Below are 25,511 nucleotides of genomic sequence, written 5' to 3'. Positions count from 1 at the left end.
TGGCCTCAAGCAGCTGTGGCTGTCGCTGCCCATGGACGCTGTGCGTGGCCCTGTGGCTTGCGGCCACTGGTGCAGGCTCAGAGTCACCAGCGCAGTGCCTGGCAAAGCTTGCTGCACCCCGAGTTTGTGCTGCAGCCCAGCCTGCATTGCCTGAGGGCGGGAGGCCAGGGTGCCCTGTGGCCCCTTGGGCCTGGCATGGCTGGAGGCTGACCGTGCCTGTCCCATGCCCACACGTGCTGTCGCCCACAGGAACCAGTCCAACGTGCGGAGGATGCACACAGCTGTGAGGCTCAATGAGGTGATTGTGAAGAAGTCCCAGGATGCCAAACTGGTCCTGCTGAACATGCCAGGGCCTCCCCGTAACCGGAAAGGGGATGAGAACTGTATCCTTCCTGTGGGGCAGTCATCAAAACCCCTCTATGCCAGGGGGACCAGGGGCCATGTCTTTCCCAAAACTGGTGGTCTTTTAGGTGAGTGCCAAGTGGCACAGGTCAATTCTTGAGCTTGGACACCCCCATACCTCCTGCTCCTGGCTGGGTCCAGCAGCTGTCATTGGCACCAGCCTGCCCCTCCAGCACGTGATGGGTGCTGGGACCACAAGACATTGCACCTACACCCATGAGTGCAGTGGCACATGACAGGGGCCTGGGTAGAGGTCTGTGGGGCTCGGCCATCTGCTGGCTCAGTCACCATCCCCATCTCGCAGCACCAGCATGGGTGGGCTTCCCTGGCCCCTTGGCTTGGGACTGACCCCACCAGCTCCTGGCTCTGGTGTGGAGGTGTTCATGCTGCAGGCTCAGCTGGGGCTGGGCAGGGATGGCACGGGGCTGTCCCCATGTTCCCCAAGTGTGAAGTTTGTCCTCCTTGACAGCTGTACAGACATGGAGTTCCTGGAGGTGCTGACGGAGCATCTGGACAGAGTGCTCCTGGTGCGTGGTGGGGGCCGGGAGGTCATCACCATCTACTCCTGAAAGACGGCGTGAGAGAGGTTTGTCTGCACACCGAGAGCCCCGCCACCCCTTTGCAGCGCGCCCCGGAGGGGAGGAGGGAAGGCCGGATGGCAGCCGGTGCGCAGAACCTTCTCCTGGCTTTGGCCGTGCCCCTGATCTCTCCATTCGAACTGCAGCACCAGATCTTCCGGGAGCATCCAGCACCAGAGCAGCTGTTCCTCATTGCAACACCACAGCACTGCTGTCCTTGTTTATATATAAATATATACAGTGAACCGCGGACTGAGCACCGGAGCCCGGCCCCGCCGCCAGCCGCAGCCGCTGGCCGGGCAGGAGGGCGGCTGTGCCGAGGGGCCTTGGCCCCGGGTGCTGCTGCTCCTGCACACACTGGGCTGGACGTGCCCCTGCCTCCCTGCGGGCTCCTCTCGCAGCCCAGCGGCGCCCGGGCTGCCCCGCAGCGCTGCAGCCTCTGCCGCCGGCCCGGACAGCCCCGCCTCGCCGCTGCCTCGCCTCTGGAGAGCGCCGGCTGAGCTGCTGGAGATGCAGCGATGGTTTGGAGGAGGCAGAGGGAGGGGGGCGGCTGAGCGGGGTCAGGTTTTGGGGCGCAGCAAGGCGGCGGAGCAGGAGCCCTGCGCGGGGGTGGTCGGGGGTGCTGCCTGTCCCCCCTGCCTGGCTCCAGGCTCTCTCTCCCCTGGCGCTGCCCCGGTGCTTGCGCAGGAGTCGCGGTGTGGAGCTGCGGTGCCGGGGGCTGCCAGGGGCCCTGCCGTGTGCAGCGTGAGCCGGGGTCTCGCTGGAGCCGCATGGGTGCTGGGGACCCCCGAGGCACCAGTGCCTGCTCTGGCCTGGCACAGGGGTGTCCCGGACCCCCACCCTGCTCCCCCGCCGCACTAAACTGGGGGCTCTCAGGGCCCAGCACCAGCCAGCCCGGCTGGCCCCAGCACCTGCACATGTGTCTGGGTCTCCCCTGTGCCCCGCTGCACTCCCTGCTGCTCCCCAGGGCTTTGCTGCTAACCCAGCCCTGGCCGCGGCCCCAGGCAGCCGCGGATGCTGCCGGGGGCTGTAGGACAGTCTGGATCTGCGTGTATTTTTAACATATGCAAAGGCTGTTTGCTGATCTGACCAGCAAGACGTCACAGTGAAGGGGGGACTGTAGGGGTCCCACTGCCCCCCCCCCCCGGCATCTTGACACTCCCGCCGGCCCCCGGGGGCAGATCAAACACCTCTTATCTTTGGCAGCAGCTGCAGGGTCGCCCCCGCCGCCGTCCCCCCCTGCCTCCCCCCTCCCCAGCATCTCTCACAGAAGAGAAACTGAGGCGCTTTTAACAAATGTGAACGGTTCCAGGAACCACGCAGGAAGCGGTGCGAGGGCAGCAGGGTGCCGCTGGCGCCCGCCCCAGCCCCATGTACATAGTGTACATAATACAGTACGTGTATTTTTAAAGTGATCATATTTATGTTAATAGAACCAGATGAAGTCTATATATAGAGATCTATATCTATTCTGAGAGATGCAGGGCTCTGCTAGCACCAGGCCACAGGGACGGGGAGCTGAGCCGGGCTGCTCCTGCACAAACCAGGAGCCCATCCGTCGCACTGAGCGCTCCAGAGTGGTGGTGGAGGCTGCAGCCTTCCCCGGCCACCAGCAGCCCCTGGGAAAGGGCCAGGTCGCAGGTTTATTCTCTTCTCAATTTAGCTTCTTAAGAGTTTTCAGGGAAAAGAAGTCACAGACTTTTCTGAACTTGTTTCACAGCAGATTTGAGCTTCCACTCAAAGTGCAGCCTGCTAAGAGTTGCCCTCTCCTGGCAGTGCTGGCGGCTTTGTGCCAGCCTGGGCCCTGGGGCAGCACTTTGTCCCCGGCCAGAGCTGAGCCCCTGTGCTGAAGCACTCGCCCCCTCAGCCCCGCAGCTACCCGCTGCTGCTCTGCACTGCAGCAGGGGCAGGGGGAGCGGGTGCTGCTACAGCATCCCATCCTGGCACAGGCAGTCCTGACTGCTCTCAGCTCCCTGCCCACCCAACCCCTGCCAACTTTGGCTACTGCCTCCCAGAGAACAGGAAACCCCCCCTGCACCGGCCACTCCAGCCCCTGCTCCCTTTCAGAGCTCCGCTACTCCAGGTCCAGGCCAAAGCTATTTGGGGATGCTTGGATAAAGAGCAGTGGGTTTTTTGATGTTGGATTTTTTTTTTTTTTTGGTGTAAGATACTACTTGGACACACTCCTAGACCAAAACCAAGCCCCAGCTGCACATCTGTGCCTGCTCATACCTTGCTCCTACATTTCCATCACTCCCGAAGTGCCTCCCTTCTCTCCAGGAGCAGTCCCAGTCACAGCCAGACTTTGCCAGGGTAGCTCGGTAGCCGGTGTGGCTGCAGGTCTGTGTGACAGACGCTGCTGTGGAAGCTGCTCCCACAGGCATGGGGAGCTCAGCATTTACAGGGGGACTGTCAGGCTGAGCTGAGACCTGGCTTCAGCACAGGAGCTCAGGGCTGACGAGTGCTGCAGATGCACAGGGTAGCACTTTCCGGTCTTGCTGCTGCCTCAGCAGCCCAGGAGCTGTGAGAAGAGCAGGTAGGGGTCTGCAAGTGAAAAAGTTCCTTTAGTTTTGGGAAGGGCAGCCCACGGGAACTAGCATTTGCCGGTGTCTAGCTGTTCTGCCCCTTGGAGCTGGCCCTATACCACCACACACAAGCTCGCGGGCTGTTTCCAACCTCCCAAAATTATTTGAGGTACTTCAGCAGCAGCGGGGGAGGCACAGCAGCCTGCCCACACAGCTCATGTGTTAGCACCATGTTGTTGGGCCTCGAGCACTTGCCAGCTGCTCTGCCTCTTCACAAGATGCCACTCACTCCCTGCAGTTGCCCTCTAATTGCAGCTTGGCTGGGCCTGAGGCAGCGAGCATGGTCCCCTCCTGCTCTGGCACATGGTGCAGGGCAGAGGGCAGGGGCAGGCTATGCACAGCCTCTGCTGAGCCTGCAGACAGCGCCCACCCTCACAGCACCAGGTGAGAGGCTCCTCCGTTGGCTGCAGGTGCAGGACAGCCAGGAATGACATTTGCAGAGCAGTGGTGAGAGCAGCCAGGGCACACTTCTGACAGGTTTGCTTTATCCCCCCAGCATCACCAGTGGATCCCATTCCCCTCAGCATCACTTCCACCCTGACGGCAAAGCCACGGTCCTGGCTCCCCCAGGGAGTAGGAAGGTCATTCCTTTCCATCACTACTGCTGACAAAAGGCATTCTCCTTCCCCATCCTTCAGCAAGAGCAGGGGCACAGCTCTGGACAGTCAGGGCTGCTCCCACACCCCTGCCAGGCAGTTTGGCTGTGGCAAGACAGGAGCTGGTTTCCACAGCGTGTTGCTTCACTGTCGGCTGGAGAGGGCCAGTTTTAGCAGACAGCACTGCATGTTAGTTTACAAACCCAGCCCTGCACGTTTGGCCTCTGTGAGTGTTCAGTTTCCCCATGGAGCACCCTTCTGCCGCTCCACCGTGGTGAAGACAGTGTCCTCCTCTGGTACACATGCAAGTTCCTCCTTGGCACATGCGCAGACACGGTCCGGATTTTGTTCCAGACAGGAAGGTCTTGACCCCCCCAGTTTGTTTTACAGGCAGGCTGCTGCTGGAGCAGCACAACCCACGGGAGGGTGGGCTGGAGCGTGGCCACAGCTGGCAGGGAGCGTTCGGCCAGCACACAGCGCTGGTGGCACGAGCTCAGTCCCTGCTGCAAGAGGGCCAAGCAGCCCCGGCCCCTGAGCGGCAGTGGGCAGCTCAGGTCACTGTGGAGGGCAGCTCAGGCTGCTGTGGCCAGCACACAACACAGGCAGCAAGGCACAGGGCAGCAGGGACAGGAGGCACAGGCAGCATCCAGCCTGGGCAGATGCTGGTCCGTGGCTGGATGGACGAGAAGGACAAGACTGCACAAGGGCAAGAGTTGCACTAGAAGAGTCAAGACCCTCCTCTGTGTAGCAGGACTAAAAACTAGCAGAAAGACCAAAAGGTCTGAGATCTGCTGGTTACAACACTTTCTGTGCTACATGTGCAATATATTTGTTATGAATGTTATCACAAAGTCGGTTCATTCAATACTCTTTTAATCACTGTAGCTAGATGTTCTCTGTCCATTCAAGTGACTTTTATTCGAGTGCAATATTTCAATAGACATGTAGTGACCTAGAATGCTTTGTGTTTTAGAGAATCTGTGTGCAGAGCAATGCAATTAAGTTTAAAACCTTGTAAATAAAACAGGTTGCAAACCAAAAAAAAAAAACCCTAATAGGCTTGCATTTAATTTCTGTGTGTTTCAGTGTTGTGCATTAGGCCGCCTCGGTGCAGACCCCGTGTTCTCTGTGCAGGTGTTCATGGAGGAGTGGCTCCTCAGCTGTTGAATGCTCCCTGTTAATGCTTTACTGCTTTACCTGTATTCATTTTTCTAGACTCCTGTCTGCACAAAATGCAATAAATGATTTTATTACACCCTTCACTACTTGCACGGGGACTTTTCACTTGCTTCCAGGTCTCCACAGCTATTTGGCACCATTTCCATAACATGGAGCAAGCCCTGACAAGGTGCAGATTACAGAGGAAGCAAAGCACAAGGAGAGGAATAGCCTCTTTACAGGGATGCAGTTCCCACATTTCACCTCACAAAAATCTCAGGTCACCCCATCAGAAGTGTTGTATGGGGCTGCAGGATTGTAGAGGCGGAGAAAGGGATCTGTCAGGAGGAGAGACAGTAGACAGACACGCTGCTGTCCAGACTCAGCCTGTGGGGTGATGGTAGCACGAAGCCATGGGACACCAGTGCTGAAGGAACAGGGACTTGCAGCCCTGACCTCACGCTGGCTTGTGGTACTGACCCGGACCTGTCCCTCCCACCGCCTGTCACCAGAGAGGTTTTGGACTCCTCACACTGGCTGTGCCACACCACAACTTCCTGAGGCCACCCCAGGGCTGTGCAAGAGTCAGGACCTGTGAGGTCCACACACATTGTGCTCAGCATCCAGTGTGGAGCTTCCAGCACAGCTTATCCAGGAGAGGAGAGTAACAGCAAACACAGTGAGTGGGAGTACTCAAGTATCAAAAAAATGCAACAAGAATTTTTTTTGACCTTTTATTAGAAAGTCATGTCCTCTTGTTAACAACACAGAGATAAAAGAAATGCTACAACACAAACCACCTGGGACAAAGAAAATCCTCTGCTCCAATCCACTGCTTTCTTAATATCTCACAGCTCCCTGCAGGAAGCCCACAGACTCCAAGAAGGCCATGATGGGGAGGACCACATAGTTAAGTGATGTTTTCTGTTCTGGTATCAAAGTATGTTCCCAGTAAAAACACGGTGAGGAATCACTGCCTGATGTACCACTCCACTGTCTGCTGCAGCTACCAAAGTGTTGGAAAAATGTTTAAAATTATGGTATTAACATCTTGGCACTGCCTCTCCTCCTCAGATGGACCAAACATCCATCAACAGCAAGAGGTCTGATAGAGCAGCATTGCCCCCAATACCTGGTGACAGGCTGGAAACTTTTCCCAGTTTCCCAGGGAGAGCCAGCAGCACATCACTGTGGCTGCAGCTAAGCTACACTAACAGTGGTGTCAAAGATTTTAAGAAAATGAAATTTACACATCAAATTTACCAGTAACACTGATTACTCACGGCAGGAAAATTGACAGACCATTTGAAATCTCTGCCTTGGCTGGAAGTTCTTGTTGCAGATGTGTGCTCAGCCCACAGCTGCCAGTCTCTGTGAGTGGTCAGGAACACTGGCCTCTCTGCCTGGACAGGGCAGGCCAACTCTGGACGGACTGCACAATCCTGGTAACGGAGCAGTGGTCAGGCATGTGCCTCATGATTTTGGTTGCCAGCACTATCACTGGACTTTCCAAATGGCGTATATGCTATTAAAAGGGGAAATTAAAAAAAAAAAAAAAAAAAAAAAAAAAAAAAAAAAAGTGCCCATTCCACAGTGGTGGGTGTCCAAGGCCCATCAGTTTGCTGCTCTGTTCAGTCCCCTAATTCATTAAAACTGATGATCCAAAACTACACTGAGACCAATCAGTGAGCCCAGACTACACCTCAATGGGAAGGTGCAGGTGCACCTGGTTCTGGGAATAAGGAAAATGCAGCAGGACTGAAGCTGCGTCAGGTTCTGGGATGGGACAAGACAACCAACGATCCAACACAGTTCAGCACATCGTGCCATGGAGAAAACTGAGCATTCTGCTCCAAACATTGCTAACCAGACCAAGGAGAGGGAGGGCAGCGCCAGCAACCGTTGGCAGCAATGCTGCAGGGGGTATGCTCTCGCCAGAGTGGAGAGGACATGCACGTCCAGGGCAGGTCAAGGATGGGAGACTTCTTTAACAGCTATAAGTATGGAATGGCAAAGGGAAAGGGAATGGGTCCAACAGCTCAGCTCTAATAGTGTCGCTGGTAGGCACCCATCGGTTGCTGGGCTGAGGACCCCGCTCGCCCCTGGGCCACGGTTTGGCTCACAAGGTGGGAGAGTGCAGGACCACTCTGGATAAGGGTGTCCAAGGCTTTCTGTACACTGGGGTTGTCAAAGTTGATACCAGAAGACACCGGCCTTTGGGCGGGCACATTGCCAGGCGCAGGGAGGCGGGTTTGGTGCTGACCATAGAGCGGCTGAGGTTGTGGAGGAGCTCCAGGTCTTGGACCTGCATTTCTCGAAGGGCCTGGGAGAGCAGGAATCTGCGTGTTTGGAGTCTGCAATCTCTGCTGAGCCTGGTTTAAATTTCCAGCATTCATCTGTGCTGGCCGGGGCTGCCCGCTGGCCAGGTTAGCAAAGTTCTGGTTGGGAGTGCTGCCCGAAGAGCCGGCGGAGGCAGGACCGCTGTTTGCCACAGCAGCTGCCGCCGCCGCCGCCCCGCTGTTGAAGAGACTGAGGATTTTTGCTTGAAGCTCCTGCTGAGGAGTAGAAGAGGACACTGGAACAGAAGGAGTAGACACCAGAGGCTGTGAACTCTGATGAGCCTGAGAACTTGGAAGGTTGGACTGACTACTCAGTGATGATCCTGAAGGTGCCCCCAAAGGTTGTCTTGACATGGGTGCTGGGAAAGAAAGGAAAGCTGGTTAAAGCTCTGCAAATGCTCTCGAAGGGACACCTAAAGAAAACTAATGAAACAGCTACCAAAGACATGTCATCAGTGAACATCCACCCTCAGATCACAGCTGCACAGCTCTGGGAGCCCAAACCACTCTTGAGAACTGAGCGTAGAAGTCCAACCAGTTATGGCAGTCCTGCTGTTGTCCTACGAGAATCCAGCATAAAAGGTCTTCCACATGAATACTCTGAATTGTCTCATGGCATGCACCGACACATCCATCTCAGTAAAATGAGGTACTACATGAGGATGTTATGCTCCCAAACTCCTGTGCAGTCCCAGGACTCTTTTCCTGTCCTAGCCCTGAGGACCAAAAACCACACAGTAAAGCCTGTCTGGGGCTGTAGGACTTACCCTGCAGAGTTTCACTGCTGCCCCGCAGCAACCGTTCCTTCCGGTCTCTCAGGTAATTAATGACTTTATCCATCTCCTCAGCAGTCACATAGCGATTGTCTGCCAGCAGGTTCAAGAGAGTTTGGATCCCGGGAGGGTGACCTCCTCTGACACCCTCCTCCATGGGGGGTGGGCGCTCCCGCTCCTGCAGAATAGCTTCGTCTGCCATCTTGGCAGCCTGCCGGGCAATCTCCTCCCGCTCCTTCTCCCGGGACTCTGTCTTGTAGCGCTCGTAATTCCTTGCCACCAGCACCATGGCATCAGCCTGGGGCATGTTGCGGTGCTCTGCGCAAAGGAAGAAATGCTCTGAGTGACCCGAAGTGACCCTGATGGAGGTGCTCTTCCTCCCGCCTGCCAGCACAGCCCATCAGCAGTACTCAGGGAGTGTGAGTGCAGACTCGGGAACTTCCCAGGCACACAGGAACAATTACATTTTCAAAGCCAACAGAAGACCCACAGCTATCAGCCAGCAAGGCCAGCCTTTCCTCCTGCAGCTGAGGGCTCAGCCCAGAAATCTCTTTCTTGTCTCTCATAAGTTAAAAGGAAAGCAGCTCCCTCTACCTCTCATATAAATTCTCAGTTCTCCGAGATGAGATGGTCCCAGTCTTTTACTGCTAAACCCTTGGACAGATCCAAAACTTGCCCTCTGAAGGGTGTATGCTTCCCAGAGGCGAACAGCCATGGGAATACGTTTGTTTCTGTGCTGCCAGTGCCTTAACATCTCATGTGCACATGAGGCTGGGGAGGGAGCAGCACTGGCTCAGTGTCACATGGCTGCTCACATTCCCCACTCTTAAGGCAACAAGCAGCAATCAAATTCTTCTGTAATAAAATGAGTAATGGGCAATATTAATGGTAGGTTTTGAGGTCATTATTTCCAACTCCCAAAACACACACATGAACAGTCAGCCGAACACAGATTTAAACTGGGAGATCTAAAGGGCCTTTACCCTCCCAAAAGTGCTCAAAGCTCTGGGTAGGGTCCTTTTAACACCTGCAGAACATCAAATCCTGCAAGCCTTTTCCCCCTAACAGGAAACTTGGGTTCATTTTAACATTAAGCTCTGCACAAGCTGTGAAAGAGTTCCCTGTAACAAACGTGCATGCAGAGGTGGCCAGGAGCAGCTGAAGTGACCATATCTAATCTCTGGAATGAGCTGTGGATGAACTAATGACTGGGGTTCCCATCACACCTGATACACCAGCAGATCCAGTGAAGAAAAGAAGCTCTGGCCTCCTGCCAAAGGTTTAACAGGTGTTAAACCAAAGAAGCTGAGAATTAAAACCAAGGGTAGTGGGAAAGCCAGTGACAGTGCATGTGAGCTGTGTGTCTGCAGGAAATGAGGGAGCTCTCCTCTCACATCTGCATCTGATGTTAAAAGAAACTGGGCTTCTCCTGTCAGTGAGCACACACCAAGCACTGAGCGTGCACTCAGAGGTTTCCTCTTCCAGATGAACTCACAGAACATTACTTGGGAACACAGTAAGGGAGAAATAACCTTTGAAAGCTCAGCTGTGGTCAAACCAGTCACCTGTGTGACTGTGTGGTCAAACCATTCACAGATTACACGAACAAGACTAGGATCAGGCAACAGCTGCTTTGCCCAATCACATTTTGACAAGGCATTTTTAGTATCTACACCCACCCTCATGCAACAACCAAATCACACCCTGTGATGGAAAGTGATGTGACAAGTGTAAAGGTGCTAAGAAGGAGGAGCCTGTATACCCAAACACTTTGTAGCTCTATCTTTTCATAACACTTTGTAGTTTTATTTTTTCGTAACTCTTCCCAGTTTCATTATCAAATCTCTACCATTACCAAATCCTTTTTAAATCACATTTGATTTTAAAATCTGTCCTTTAATTTACCACATTCCCAACACACTATTTCTGAGAGCAAGAAGTGGTAGAGCAAGGTTGGGCTGATATTACTGAGAGGTCTCCCACAGCAGTGCAGCTCTGGGGTCCACGACTTGCCCTAACACTGCTAAGGCTGGCAGTGTTAGGAGCCAAGAACACAGATGAGATTCCCTCTTGGCAGGAATCAGACATTCCTTTTGACAAGGGGCAAATAGAGTATTACGGAAGCTTTTAAGTAATGATATTCACATTTATGACATGGTGTCAAGTAATTTATAACTACTTATGTGACAGCAAGGATGAGCTTTGTCCTGTATGAGTCTGCCTGAAAGAAAGGTTCAGAGTGACCACACAATTCCCAGCCCACTGAGACTGTGGTACCTTGTGGAGTGCCAAACATGATGTTAACAGTGCAAGAACGGTGAACTTGATGCTGCTGGGTGATGACAATGGCGAAAGGAGACCCTCCTCTGCTCACATCGTCCAGGGCTTGCGTCAGTGACATCTCTGTGTTGAGGAAGATCAGGTCCACTACCATGCCCAGGTCCCGCACCTTCCGCCCCACGGACTCTGCATACTCCCTACCACAAAGCAAAGCCAGCAGTTTAACAAATCAGTCACATACAGGAACAGAAACCTTGGCACTGCACCCTCTCCACCATCTCAGACTCGCTTTTCTGATTACTTGCCCAACTTCATGACGTTTAACAGGACAGTACTAAAGCAAACCCATTATGGCAATATAAAAGCCCTTATTCTGATCTGAATCAGTCATTTTAGTTCAACCAAAATAAATTACAAATCAAGCCTTAGCTGAGCTGAGAAACAGAGTGTTTGCCAAGGGATTTACACTATTACAAATTTGTTTACAAATAAATGCATTTCAACTGAATTCGTTAGGGGAAGAAATTTACGCCAGCAGAGGTCTAAGGGGTACAGAGCAGAGAAGCCAACCTACAGAACTCATTTACTCCTGCTTTGTTCAGTATTTCAACTGTTCATACATGCCTCATTCCTTATTGGCCTGCTCTTTTCTACTAGCTGCTTTCTGCTCTACCCACTGCCAACACAGCATCTCTGGATCCACAGCTCCTGTACACCCTGTCCTACAGACTGCCCTATCCAAACACAAAATTCAGCTCACAAGACTGAGCTTGAATTGCCAAGGGTTTTATTTAAGCCCACTATACTTAGAACCAAACCTGCAATACTGGCTGCACAAAAAGTCTGACAAATTCAATCTGTGTGCACCCGCACCTCAAGAAAGAGGGTTATTTTATTGTCTTTGGAGGCAAGTCTGTAACGGTAATTAAAACCTTCCCCCCTTCAACCATCTTTTTAAGAGCTTTGAAGTCAAATGACTTTATCTAAGGCATTCAGGAGTCATCTTTCAACAGGTCTACAGCAGGCGAGATCAGTGCTTCAATACAAGATTTATGAACAGGCTCCAGCTCTTACGGTTTGTAGCTGTTACAGACCAAAATGATTCTTGGGATACTAAGCTAATTCCCTGGCACAAAAAAAAAAAATATTCTTGGGTCAAGCACAGTAACTTGTGGTCTATTAGAATATCTTCCAAAGAATTTTAGCCACCAGGGGATAAAGGATCTAAAATTTCCTCTCAAGATTTGTTCCAATAGGTAATCAACTCCATCAGAAGTTTATTTCTAGTTTCACTGCTTCTCCTGTTTCTATTTCCTGCTCTATTTTCTATCAGCAGATGAGGCAAGTGCCAGCTGTCTCTTTCTGCCCCACATGTACAACAAAGTTAAAGAAAAGCAACTCTTGATCTTTTCTCTGAAAGGTGAAGGAGACAGATCTTTAACTTTTCCCCAGCATTTTCCTCAGATTACAAGCCAGATCTGTGATTTATTTACATATTTATTATTTTTTAGTATATTTAATTGTAAAGATACAGACATCAGACTGGTAACATTGTTAAAGCCCTCTACTACTGTGCCAGGTGTACCTCTTGTTCATAGGTGCCTGCCCTATGAACTCAGTAAGTGCTCAGCCAGCCACAGGAGATGATCCTGCTTACTACTTATACCTGCTTTTGATACCGTCCCCAACTGCCTTCAGCAATGATTTTGTACTTCTTGCACATTGGACTAATGGCAATGACTGGTGTCTGACCTAGGAACCAATCCAGCAGGAGCTCTGAACTAACACTCCCAATCCACCCTGACCCCTGCTCTGTACTGGCACTTGGTTGGTACATATTCCTAAGTTCCATATCATGCTACCCATGAAAAACAAGTACAGGACCCTACAACCTGTTGAAATGGTAGGCTGATATGGAGAGTAGGTATAAAAGTATCAGGGGAAGGTATAGCAATAGATTACAAGGGGGAAATACAAGTAAAGCACAAGATACATTTCCTCATCTCATCAACACATATTCCCAGAAGAAAAATGGGAGCTGTAGCTTCCTGGGGACTCTAAACCCACACTCCTCAAGAGCAACCTGTAAGACAATCAGCCTCAAGGCAGGACTAAGTTTAAATCTTCTACCATGAAATAATAAAACTGATTATAACTATTTTCTTACTTTGTCTGTTTATTCACCACTATCACAGAACAATCCACGGGTCTCTCTGCATCAAAACGTCTCTTGATTTCCTCATAGTACTGACGGTACAGCTCCTCCCGGCGCCGCTCCTCGCGCTTCAGGTGGTCTGAAATGAGCCGCAGGGACAGGACAAGTGACACCCTTCAGACCTGCTCAGAGCACCACAAGTGTGGCACTGTGGCACCATGGCACCCTTCCTCTGAAGCTGTACAGGTACTCACCCTCTGGCTCCTTGTAGCGGTCGTAGTAGGAGTCGTCCTTGCGCCGGTAGTAGTCGTCGAAGCGCAGGTAACGGTCGTAAGATTCGTCTCGTCTGCAACATTCAGAAGCAGCAATCGTTTCCTGCAGCACCATCTCAGGCAGCGACTTTGGGCAAAGCATCACACCCAGACCTCCCCCAAGTTTAATTTCTGAGGTACCCATCTGCTCCTTGTAAGATACAGAATAGCACCCAACTGTCCCCAGGCAAGGGTGACTTCCTTAAACACCTGAGACCACTCAAACAGTTGTGTCAGAAATGCCAAAAAACATTACTCTGGCAAACAGGAGCTTGGAGAGTTTACCTGTACAAAGAGTCCCGGGGATCTCTCATATCCCGTGGGTCCCTCACATCTCGTGAACTTCTCATATCCCGCGGATCCCTGTATCGATCATACAGCGGCTCCCGTGGGTCACGAAGATCTCTAACATCACGGGGGTCCCTCAGGTCCCTTGGATCTCTGATATCCCGTGGGTCTCGCAGGTCCCGTGGGTCCCTGTGGTCTCTGGCATCACGCATGTCTCTACCTCGAATGTCTCGAGTGTCTCTAGCATCTCGCCCATTCCTGCCATCCCTGCCATCTCTGGGGTCTCTCCGTGGGCTCCCCCGAAGAGGGGAGCGGTCGCGCCTGGCATCTCGGCCATCCCCATAGGCATACTGGTCTCTGAGGGAAACACCAGGGAAATTCCATTAGCCTGCTAACAACACGAGTACAGTTACCCTTACATCTCTTACCTGAGGTGCCAAAGTCACCTTTCACAGCAGCTGAATCCTCCCTCTTACCCCACAACAACAAACATTGACCAAAAGTCATATTTTTGAAGCTGTCTGGAGAAGGTTCTTAATTCTAATACTCAGCACAGCCAAACAAGACCCAGAAAACTCCTTAATGGAGCACTAAGTGTAGAGCACCTGTGGATGAAGTGAACAGGCACTTCAGAAACCACCATTTTAAGGCCTCCGACCCCCAACATCAGCCATAGATGATCTATCAATCATGTTTAACAAATTCTTTGAGAGAATTTAAGGTGATGTAGGGTAATACCCACATATTCACAATAGCCAGGAGTGTTCAAGGGATCCATTAAATTTGCTCATCAATGACAGCAGGACACCTAAAGTAACGTTACTGGCACCTGATTAAAAAAGGAGCAGCTGGCAAGGAAAGACATTGCAGGTTCCATGTTGTGGTTGGATTTGTGCTGACAGAAAGCAAAGACAGCTATGGCCTTGTCCTGGATTTGAGGGATAGCTTCTGTAGAGAGGCAGCCTTATGTTTATAATGCCCTGGTTAAGAGGGCACTAAACCCAACCAGCACTGCATCCCCAGTGGCTGCAAAAGACTTCTCTGTTGGACCTGAATGATCCATCTCATTCAGACTTTGCACTGTAGTCTTCAGAGGCAAGGAAGAATAATGTTCCAGTCTTCATCTTTTCCCAAAGCAGTAGGGTTTTTTTCAGGTTGTATTCTGTTTTCCAGAGAAGACTATAACTTCATTGTAGTCAAAACAAAGCATTAAAAAAAAATACTGTGGAGAAACTATGGAGCTTCATGTGTTTGGACTGGCTTTTCCCCAAAATAGTGACAACCATCAGGAAAAAAACCCCATTTTTTAAAATCTTTTTATTTCCCATACTTGACATGACTTTTACAGCCCTCAAACAGCCTAATCTAGTTTATGAAAGATAAACAGAACCTACGTCTGCATCCACTGCAGTGCAGTCACATAAGAGATCAGCTGGAGAGAACTAGTCAGATAAGCCCAAGTTTGGTGTTAGGCAGAGTAACAGGAACGAGATGGAAGAGCAATCTGTGCGTGGATTTTGGTGTCAGACACCCGGCTGTGCTGGGAACACATAAGAGTGCTGGCATTCTCTGTTTGTATGTCAGATACAAACCAGATTTTGGGACAAATTTGAGATGCCACCAAGAGCACACACAGCTGCCTCGTCTGACATAATGAATTTGCAGAGAGCCAGGTGTAAACTTCTTCAGCTTCTTGGACATATAAATCCACTTTTTGTTTGTGATCTGCATAGAAGTCACATCCTGTGAGAGACACATGATAGTGCCCTTCCCGCAAAACCTACAAGGAATGATGGCTGAAGCTCAGGGGAAACTTCTGGCTTGTTCTAATGGATACTGAGTAACTGATCTTTCCATAGGTGTGAGACCATTTAGCAAAACAACCAGATGCAGGGGAATTGTTTGGCATATGACATTTATTCCAGCTGGAGTGGGGGTGACCAGAACGGGCCACGTTCATTATCCGCAGAGACAAATAGATCCGGAATGAGCAACGCACAACTGCGACAGGAGGAGAGAGGTGGCACAGGCACCCTCAGCTCTTGTGCCCGCATGGCTGCCCTGCTCGAGGGAGACAGCAGCACAAAGGCACAGCTTCCACCTTCTGCTTCCACATCTCAGTCACCAAGGTCTGGCTCCTGCAGCATCAGCACCACTGTCTGCATCTGCCTGGGACTTGGCCCTGCTGGCCCAGCACCGCAGCGTGGGACTCTGCAGCAGTGGCAGCAGCAGCTGTTGCTCCCAGGCCACAGTGTGGTCCAGAGCCCATCGATCACAGCCATGCCCAGGACTTGATGACTGTGACCTCCACCACGTGTGCCCAGAGTGCTGCCTGGGACCTGGTGCTAACCACAAGTGATGGCCACGGTGTATGCAGTACCAGCTGAAATCCAGTGCATGTCACAGTGGCACCAAAGCCTTTGGCTACTGTCCAGTCATGTCCAGTGCTCCTTAGGACTGCAGCACAGGTACCTGCTCTTGCACACATGCAGGATGACATAGGTTGCAATGCCCATGGCATCAGTGCCTGTGCTTGTCCCTCTGCAGTGCAGTGTAAGGATCAATGCTCATGGTACAGATGCCTGCCCCTCACCCTGCAGAGCTGCAGCATCAGTGGCACTGAGGCAAAAGATGTGCCATCAGTGCCTGCTGCTCACATATTCCCAGGGTCCTCCCACCAGCACCAAGTACACCCCAGGCCCAAGACTTGCTGCATCTGCCACAGGAATCCCAGCACTTCCTGGGCCTGACGCCCACACGCTGGTCTCTGCAAGCACATTTGACCCTGTGTAGGGTTAAGTGCAGTGCATAAAAATCCTAGATGGTGCCAATAATTGCAGCTACACATTCTCTGCTTTTTTTTTTTTTTCTTTTGGTGGAGATGTCTTGCTAGTTGCACTTTCCCCTCATTTTTGGTAATTTAAGAGTTCAAGCTAGCAAAGCACACTAGATGGGGCACCTCAGTTACCTTCAAGTCCAACAACTTTTTCATGGAAAGCTTTACAGCAGAGGCACACAGGGTGGATACCAAACACTGGAGCATATCTTCGTGTGCTTCCTAGCGATGCTGTGGAAAGGAAACTGAAGTCGTCTTCCTGTGACAGACCAATTCGTATCTTTTCCCCTTGCCTGTGGCTGCCTACACAGAGGAGGTGAAAGAGGTGAATGTGCTGTGCCCAGTGCAGGGGGGGAAGCCAGAAGCTGGAGAGTACAACAGTGACTGCACAGGGGGGGCTGGCTCCAGGCTCTGATAACACAACCACATGTGCAGACAGGACCATGCAAGAAATATTTGCTCTGTCTTGTGTTTTCCTCAAGTGCTCTTTTCCAGTCTCATGATAGCATTGGAAGCTTTCAACATCAGAAGAGGCAAGGTCCCAAGATTCTCTGCACTAGAAATGCTGCAGCCCCTTGGCATTCTCTAGATATGTCTCATCTTCTCTGATCCTTGCAGGCAGGAGCAAACATCAACTGCATTCTTCCTCCCAGGTCTCTTACAGCCTGTGCTGCAAAACTGAATGCTGGGCTGCAGGAATGGCAGCAGACACAAAGTCTCCCTTGTGCCTCCCAAGGCGCCCAAGCCCAAAGGGCTCTCAGAAGTGGAGCAGACACTTTCCTGCTGGACCATCACTGTTTGACTGGGGAGGTGGCAGTAGGGAAGAGACACAGACATTTAGCACAGGCCGCTGGGCTCATGCCCCAAAGGCCTGAATTCCTAGTACAACTCACTGCTTCCAGGTACTTTACCTTCGTGTGGGACTGGACCTTGATGAAGCCTTATTCATATTTCTTCTTTCCACTGCTTTATTAATATCTGTAAAGAATAATCAACCCATCTGTTCAATGCTATGAAACAAAAAAAAGATCATCAGCACAATTCAAATGAAAGCAACTTAAGCTCAACAACATCCAGATGGTGCAAGGAAATCCATTCAGCAGAGAGACATTGTCACTTTGACAATTTTTTATTAAGTTTAGATAGTACATCATAACGAAAATTTCATGGATTTCTTTGACTTCAAAATAGGGTGGACAGCTTGGGTGAAGGTTAACCCTGCGTGTTCAGGCCTACATCCAGACTCTTCCTTCCATAAGAGAACCTCTTTCTTCTGCAGTCTATGAGCGAGCAGAAAGCGACTCATGGACTCTAGGAGAAAAAGCAGAGTCTGAAAACCTCCGAGAAAGGAATGATAGCCAGCACAGTCTTAAGTTCACAGCCAGTCCTGTTCAACGGAGCATGCTGATACCCTTGTTGGAAATAATCCAAGGGTTCTCAAAGGGGCACGAGCAACTGCCTTCCAAGAGACTGCTGCAGCGTTAAGGTGCACGGCCCCCACCACTGAGAAATGGATCCAGGAGCCTGGAACACAGGCTCCTTATGAAGTCAACATGGTGCATTCAAAACACCATTGTAAATGGGATGCAGACTAAGGCAACAGATCGGAAATTGGAAAACTGGTTGGCTTTTGAGCATCTCTGTGAAAAACACCATTAAGGGAAACACAAAGAAGGAAGAGAACTGAAGAAACAGAATCTTGTCCTCAACCCACAAAAGTGAAGTTGCCCAGAACTGGCAGGGACCCACACTGTTCTCAAAGCCTCTCATGACAGCTGACTGAAGATGAAATAATGCACTGGAGGGGGGCAAGAACAAACAGCAACGTGACTTTGGACACTTTACTGAGATCCTTTCAAGGAAAAGAACCCAAATCTAGGCCCTATCTGCTCCTCCAGAATCTATCAACAATTAATATTTCTGATGAGTTATTTGCATTAACCGCTTTCAAAGCTCTTACATGAGAATATAAACTGAATATGCTGTCTTTAGGCAGACTCAGTCTTAATATCTTCTGTAAAATCCCAAACTACTCTTCATTATTTTAAAGTTTAAAATTGTAATTAAAGGATCGGGTCTAATTTTTGTTCTTGATGTCACTCAAGCAGCATGTTGCCTCTCAGAGGGGACAGAGAAGCAAGTGCAATCTGAACATTAACTACAACTGCAGCATAACACCACTCACAGGACCCCAAAGCACCTCCCCAGGATCAAACACAGCTGCAGGGTCTACTGTTACAAACTACATCTGAAGGACATTTATTCTCTAAAAAAAATTTCTCTAAATAAATAAATCTTTTACTACTAAAGATATGAAAACACTACTGTGCATTTGTGGAAATACTTGTATAATGCTACACTGGAGTTAAACTCTCCCAAAACTTTTTACCTGTGTTGTTAATGGTTGTATTTAATACTCACACTGTATAACTGAAGTAACTGTTCTCCTTGCATTCATTTTTTAGTTGGTATTTTTGCCCCTTAAAGTCAAGTGTTATCTTTAAGCAAGACACTAGCTGCTTTCTTTGGTTTAAGATTGTTTTTATTTTCTGTTTTAAGATGCCATTGAAGAAACCTATTATGATTTTTACACTCGATATCATACATTTCTTTAAAATAAAAAAGGTATTTAGAGCTCCACAAAAATATTTCACTAGAAGAAGAAGAAAAAAAAAAACTTTGACAGGCATCCTTTTCTCATGCCAAACAAACACATTTAGTAACATTTTATTTAATGCCAACAGCATTTACAAGTTAAGTATCTGAACACTGACAAAACTTCGGGGAAAAAAAGCCCAAAAAAAAGTCTTCTGTCCTGTAGGATTTTGAGATGACAAGGCCACTGTAATCACACAGTGTAACCTTCTGATCAAACACAGGTGACAGGAGTTTCTGGAATCCGTCTATCTCAAGTGCAGCAGTGGCACTGAACTAGTGCTTATCTTTTAGTAAAACATCCAATTCCAATTTAAAAGTCTTCAGAGCACAGAAACCACCACAGATCCAATAAATTACTCCAGAAGCCAATTACTCTGCTGTTAGAGAAAAGTCTTTATTCACATTTAAGGCACTGTCACACTTATGCCTACTATACTAAAACTCCCTGATCCCCAGATCTGGCTGTAACACAGAGTTCACATCAGTCCTTTCTCTTGAGATTTTTGCTTGCGCTCCTTCTTTAATTTTAAACCTCTGTCAGGTTTTTTCAAGGCTTTTCCAATTCAGCATTATCCTTTTGAACCAGGCGTACCAAAACTGAGCACTCTTCCAGCAGCAAAATCCCACAGGTACCAAAATCTCCCTACTTGCACACCTGTGTTTTGCACAGCCAAGGACGACCAAAGCACTCTGGCTGGTGCAGACTTTCCCTGTCAGCTTCACTTTAAGCTCAGGTCTGTCTGCATCCAGGGCAGGAAGTCCAGGTCCTTTCACCATCAGTGACTCAATCTTCTTTATTTCACCCTTTTTATAAAACATATTTTTCTCTCCAAGTCACTTATAAAAGCCCTGTATGGCAAGGGCTGTTTTTCTAGACCATCACTCAAAGCACTGAGAAATTCCATCATGTGACATCTATTCCATTCTAGATTCACTTGAAATCAATTTAACTCTGTTGTTTTTAACTGTTCTCATTTCTTATCAAGTCAAACACCTTACAGCAATCTGTACACTAACACTACTGCTTCCAGCCCCAGAGCTTGCAGTACCATAAGAGTAACTAAGACAGGATTTATTTTGATGGACATTAATCAGTTGCCTTCTCATCAGTGTCAGGTGAAAGAATACCTTTGTTCCCAGGCTCTGATGCCAGGCTCATTCCACTTACCCTGCCTATTGGCTCACCTGCAGCACTCTACCAGCTCCCTGGAAACTCCCTCGTTTTCCAAGGCTTGTGGAAAAACACCAGTAACAGACCAGGCAGGTCAGTAGTTCACTGAGCCTCACTGACGGTAATTCTTTTGAGAGCTCTAGATTTGGTAGCTGCAGTTTTACCTTTTAGGTTTTGCTACTAAAATGGAAATTACATTAAACACATCTCCTGCCTCTTCAAAAACAGACAGCAGAAACATTAACTGGTCATCTCAGTTAGAAATTTTATCACTGCCATTCAGTTACCCTTAGCTTCTAAAACAGCCAAAGTTGTTCCTGTTTAAGTCTCTACATTTCGATAAGGTTGGACATAATTTCTTCTTGTATCCTTCTACCCTTCTTGTCTATTTGCCTTCATTTCCATCTTCAGGCTCCTATTTGTTACTGCACATACACCTTCCCACAGGTTACTATTTATTCCTCCTGTCATTCTTTTTTAAGTCACACTGTTTTTCTTCAAATTATCATAGGCTTACTTTGAAAGTAATTTTTCCCTTGCATTTAAAAGCTTATTCGTGGATTTCTAACCATTCATGTCCATTTAAGTCTGCTCCCAGCACATTTAGCAGAATTATCTTCATCTTTATGAAAATATCCTTTTTAAAGCATCAAGTATTTATAGCACTACTTAAAGGCTGGCTCCACTTGTACAAAAATCCCAGCTAAGTTTACTTAGCCAACCAGCCACTAAGCACTGTGACCAATTCCTTTGAGCATGTCAAGATGAAGCCCAGTTTTGGATTACAAATGTTATTAAACTCTGTGCTGGACATTTCAATGATCCCTTTCCAGGGCTCACTTGCTGCACAGTTTCTTTGTTCTTAAGGCTAACAGACCTTTCCAAACACTAACACAAAAAAGTTCAGGGTAAGACCCAGGCAGCAAGGTGAACCACACTGCAGGTGAAGCACACAGCAGGAACTCAAGAGGCAAACACATTCTGATTAAATTGATCGAGACTAAGGCCAGACAAGTGTCACATCGTGACCTTTCCAGAGGGCTTTAAAACAACAGCACTCTTTCTCCCGAACGCATGCTGGGGTCAGGAGAGCAAGGAGCAGTTTTCCTTACCTAATCTATACCCTTTATAAAGGCGACCCTTCTCACCGTCCAGAGCGGCCTGGACATCTTCTAGACGGTCATACTGCACGAACCCATAGCCATGGTACATGCTGAGGGCTGCAAGAGTTAACAGCAGGGCAAGACCGGTTACAACCACAGACAGTGCTGACCCACACCCGGCCACCGCTAACCCCACCAGCTGCACTCTACCCAGAAACCACTATGCAAGCTTCCTGGGAAAATCAAATCCACCAGGATCAAAGTGCAGAGTTCAAAGACTCTGATCAAGTTCTTTCTGACAGGGCAGTGACCAAAATACAGACTGTGAAGTGACCAAGATTTGATTAAGAGGCTATGAAAGAGTATTGTGACATCGCACTGTGACCCTAAAAGCTAAAACATAGCTAATATTTTTGCATTACGTTTGAGCTATACTGAAGGAATCTCTTTTCCAGACAAAATACAGGCAGAGAAAATTATCATTAAAAGGTCACTATTTAGGAACAACATTGGTCACTCCTCTCATCATCATCAAATAGCATTTGACAAGCATGAAGCAATATTTCTCCCTGAAATCCCTGCCACAAAAAGGCATAAGATAATATACTAACCCCTGATTTTGCCATATTTTGAAAATATCTCTTCCATTTCTTCACGAGTCATGTGGTCTGTGGGCAAATTGCCGACAAAAAGTCTTCTCTCTAAATCCTGAGGATTGGTGCTGTTAGTGAAGTCGCTCTGTTTGATGCTATTGCTCTTGCGTACTCGAGGCATTTTGCTTTCGTTCCAAATCCAACTCTTCGCAAAAAAAAAAAATGGCCATGCATATAATTTCAATCCATGACATTAAAATTAAACTGGAACAAGATTAAACTTAACAGCTTTGCAGACTAGAAGCCAACTGGGTCTGCTTGACACAAATTTTACTCCAGAGAAATCCTAATATGAGGGACACAGAGGTCAGGCAAAAACATTCACTGCAGCATTCTGGTTGAGCTTTTCTGTAATACTGAAAGGTAGCAAACCTAATTATTTTGCAGATAGGTTTTAATGGTTTGACTCCAAACTAAGATACAAATAAAACTAATTTTCCACTAAAACTCCTTAACTTTAAGCTTTTCGACATGCCCATTGTTGTGACATCTAGTTCTTCAATCCACTGATAAGAAATATTGAAATTTATGCAATATTTTAATAAGCGGAAAGGAAACACTCATTGCAACATTGCATAACAGCACCCAAATATACCAACAGGGCTTGGAATGAAGTATCAGGAAATACTGCTGAAATACTCATAAGTGACCACACCTGGATCACTTTGCTGCATGTGAAATCTCAGCTTTCCAATCCCAGAAAGCACAGGTCTTTATCTGCATCTCAGTTAGACAGCATACCCTTACCCCATGGAGATGTCAGCTCCCACAGCAGGCGGGTCCATAGCTGGGAATTTCACCACCCCCAGGTAAATGCTGCACCCTTCCTCACCTCCCCCATGCAGAAAAAGCACATTCCTTTAGTTCACACAGCTGGAGCAGTCAGCAACATTCACTGCACAAACTCACCGAAACAAATAAAAAAAGAAACACCCCAGAAAAAAAAAAAAAACAACCAAAACCAAACTAACAAAAAACAAACACTGCCAAGGCTACCAAAAAACCACCATCCCCAGGATTCAGACCGTCTGGCTTAAAATTCACCTTTAGATAAAGCTTGGAGAAATTAATAACACTGAAACTTTCAAGGTGAACTTAAAAGTTTGAAAATTATTTAATAAAGTTGTTCTACTTCCTAAACATTCACCTAAAGAAATGCAGGATGAGATTTTCTGTTTGTAACATGCAAGAAGCTTGGAAAAAGAAAGATGATGATATTGAGTGTATCAACAGAAACTTATCTTTTTAATAATGCAATGCCTATAACCAAGATACTCCCTAACAGTCCCCTGGAGTAAATACAATTTATAAGTCATCTCTAAATAAATAAATCAAATACCAAAATAGATAAGACGACTCTATATGAATACTTAACTGGCATGAAAAATACATCTACTGCAGATCTTAGACATAAAATGTATTTATTTATCCTTTAAAGATCAATCAATTTCATATTTGTATCACTCTTGCCCCTTTTTAGGAAACCCTCCAGAGATGGGGGGCAGAGAACGCTTCCTTGTCTAATAATTAACTGCCAGAACCGGGGTGAGGAAAACAAACTCAACACCCAAAACAAAATCCAACAAAATTAATCTCCTCTGTCATATCTGCCCCAGTCCCCCTCCAAGTTTGTCCACACACATACACAGTTTTATCTTCCCCATGAGTAGTAACAAATCCCATTTCTGTTATGCGAAAGCATTGGACTTCTATTCCACTACTGCAGCTCAAGTTCTCATCAGTTGAGGGTAGAGGAGCTTTCAAAATTTCCTCAAAATGAATAAGAGGCAATAAAATATAGAAAGCACCATCTAGCTCAACATCCCACTCAGAGCAGGATGCAGTGCACAGGCACACACAGCAAACAGGTGTCACACACGCCTGTAGCTGCTGGCAGGACAGCTCACTTTCAGTACAAAAAGCTGTAAGAAATTCCCTTTCGTGTTCCTTCGGGATGGGGATAGCAGGGGGTGTCTGAGGAAGAGGCTGCAAGAATTTTCCACGTTAAGAAAACCAGAGAGCCATTTTCCAACTTCAAAACAATCAGTAAATCAGATGAGTTATCCCAGAACTCTCATCTAAGATAATTTACTGCCTCTTACCCTTTTCCACATGGCAGATTACATAGTTAAAGGCCATTTAGTGATCATAAGACCAGAATAAATGAATGTTGTCCCACCTCTGGGCATGCTATGTCAGGTGAACACCTAATTCCCACATTAAGTCCTGTTGTACAAATGTAGCCAGAGAGGCACCGGGACACTTTAAAGGTGCCAATTCCCCGCGCAGTAACTCTGGGTCCTACCATAGGACAGCCCACGGCACCTCATGAGCCAACAAGTGCTCTGGAAATCAATTAAAGCCACATCTCTCTAAAAATCTTATATTTAAAACCAGAGTCGTTTATTAATAGCGCTACAGCCTCAAGGAAGCAAGACTGCTGGAGTGGGACATTGCAACTCATTTGCCACAAGCGAAATTCCACAAGACTCTGCAGCAAGTTCAGGGGCAAAGCAGAAAGAGCGGGCACGGAGGGCAGAGGTGCCGAGGAGCAGCAGCTTCCCCCGGAGCGGAGCCGCGCTCTCCCCAGAGCCAGCAGGGCCCTCCGGGGGCAGCGCCGGCACCGCCCGGCCCGGCCCCCCGCACCTGGGCACACGCGGAGCCGCCCACACGGTAACCCGGAGAGCGCCTCCGCCTTCCCCCCGTCAGAGCGCGCCCCGGCCCGCCCCTGCCCCGGGCCCCGCCGCAGCACCCGGGGCTGCGCGGAGCAACCCCCGGCCGGGAGCTGCCCCGGCGGCCGCCGCTCCCACCCGTGCTCCCCCTACCTCCGCCCGGGGCTGGGCGCTGCCAGCGCCGCTCACCCGCGCACCGGCTACTCCGGGGGTGCGGGGCGGCCCCACCGAATCCCGGTGATCCCGCGCTGCCCGGACGCGAGGCGGAGGCGCGGCCCGCCCGCAGGCCGCGAGGCACGCCCGGCCCGGCCTCAGCCGAGAGCCGGGAGGGACCGGGCCCTCAGCGGGGCTCGCTGCCGTAAGCCTCTCGCTCGGGCGCTCCGCGCAGCGGGACCGCGGGCCCGCAGACTCACCGCCGCTCCCGGCCCGGACCCGGTGCCCCGTCAGGCCGCCGCCGCCGCCAGGACAAAGGCGCCACCCGCCACTACCACACAGCGCCGTCGCAAAGAGGAGGAGGGGGAAGCACGGTTGCTATGGCGACATAGCGCGCTTTACGGCGCGGCGGCGGACCGCCATGCCTGCCGAGGCAAAGGCCACTTGCCCCGGCTCCCGGCATGTCCCGCGGTACGGCGCCGCAAGGCAGGCCGGGAGTTGTAGTGCCGAGGAGGCCAGGCGGCCGCTGGGTGGCGCTTTCGGACCTCGCGCGGGGGAGGCGGCGGGATCGGGATCGCGACCGGGGCCGGGATCGGGATCAGTTTGGGACACGGACCGGGACTGGGAGCGGGATTGGGATCGGGACTGGGACCGGGGCCGGGATCGGACAGGGACTGGGATCAGACTGGGACCGGGACCGGGATCGGGATCGGACCGAGACGGGGGCCGGGATCGGGATCTGACAGGGACTGGGATCAGACTGGGACCGGGACCGGGACTGGGATCGGACAGGGACTGGG

At 49.6% G+C, this 25,511-nt stretch overlaps 2 protein-coding genes across 10 annotated transcripts in view; one reads left to right on the top strand and one right to left on the bottom strand.

Annotated features, from left to right (window-relative positions):
* SLC12A5 (solute carrier family 12 member 5) overlaps positions 1-5,424 on the top strand; it is a 30,923-nt gene extending 25,499 nt beyond the window's left edge. For 2 of the 3 annotated variants that reach the window (XM_030288737.4, XM_041720236.2), the window contains exons 25-26: positions 250-383; positions 880-5,424. In XM_030288737.4, coding sequence (XP_030144597.1) covers positions 250-383; positions 880-971 — 226 coding nt within the window. In that variant the 3' untranslated portion in view covers positions 972-5,424. The remainder of the gene's footprint in view (positions 1-249; positions 384-879) is intronic. The other variant, XM_030288736.4, reaches the window with a different exon arrangement.
* On the bottom strand, positions 5,201-25,166 carry NCOA5 (nuclear receptor coactivator 5). 7 transcript variants are annotated; one of them, XM_004177054.6, is made up of 10 exons: positions 24,972-25,160; positions 21,845-22,031; positions 21,243-21,350; positions 17,213-17,279; positions 13,463-13,822; positions 13,121-13,212; positions 12,879-13,005; positions 10,709-10,908; positions 8,426-8,749; positions 5,201-8,017 (listed from the first exon to the last, which is right to left on the bottom strand). In XM_004177054.6, exons 2-10 carry the CDS (start codon positions 22,005-22,007, stop codon positions 7,365-7,367), a joined length of 2,094 nt encoding a protein of 697 aa, XP_004177102.1. In that variant the 5' UTR covers positions 22,008-22,031; positions 24,972-25,160; the 3' UTR covers positions 5,201-7,364. The 7 variants fall into 7 exon arrangements, with proteins under 7 accessions (XP_004177102.1, XP_041576171.1, XP_032607924.1 ...); XM_041720237.2 differs by lacking the exon at positions 24,972-25,160 and adding an exon at positions 24,712-24,964; XM_032752033.3 differs by lacking the exon at positions 24,972-25,160 and having other exon boundaries at positions 17,213-17,612; positions 21,845-21,876.
* Positions 25,167-25,511: the final 345 nt, after the last annotated feature.

Source organism: Taeniopygia guttata, chromosome 20 (assembly GCF_048771995.1).
Source record: "Taeniopygia guttata chromosome 20, bTaeGut7.mat, whole genome shotgun sequence".
NCBI classification, from domain to species: domain Eukaryota; kingdom Metazoa; phylum Chordata; class Aves; order Passeriformes; family Estrildidae; genus Taeniopygia; species Taeniopygia guttata.
Note: the sequence above shows the minus strand (reverse complement) of the source record. Positions and strands in the feature narration are given on the sequence as shown.

What these genes read in the sequence shown, in the direction of transcription:
- NCOA5 (XM_004177054.6), bottom strand. Translation starts at nt 22,007, where the DNA reads ATGCCTCGAGTACGCAAGAGCAATAGCATCAAACAGAGCGACTTCACT. An exon ending in AGGTCCAGTCCCACACGAAG is followed by an intron (nt 13,823 to 17,212) that starts GTAAAGTACCTG and finishes TGTTTCCCTCAG; the next exon opens with AGACCAGTATGCCTATGGGG. An exon ending in GTGGTGAATAAACAGACAAA is followed by an intron (nt 10,909 to 12,878) that starts GTAAGAAAATAG and finishes GCTTTGTGGTAG; the next exon opens with GGAGTATGCAGAGTCCGTGG.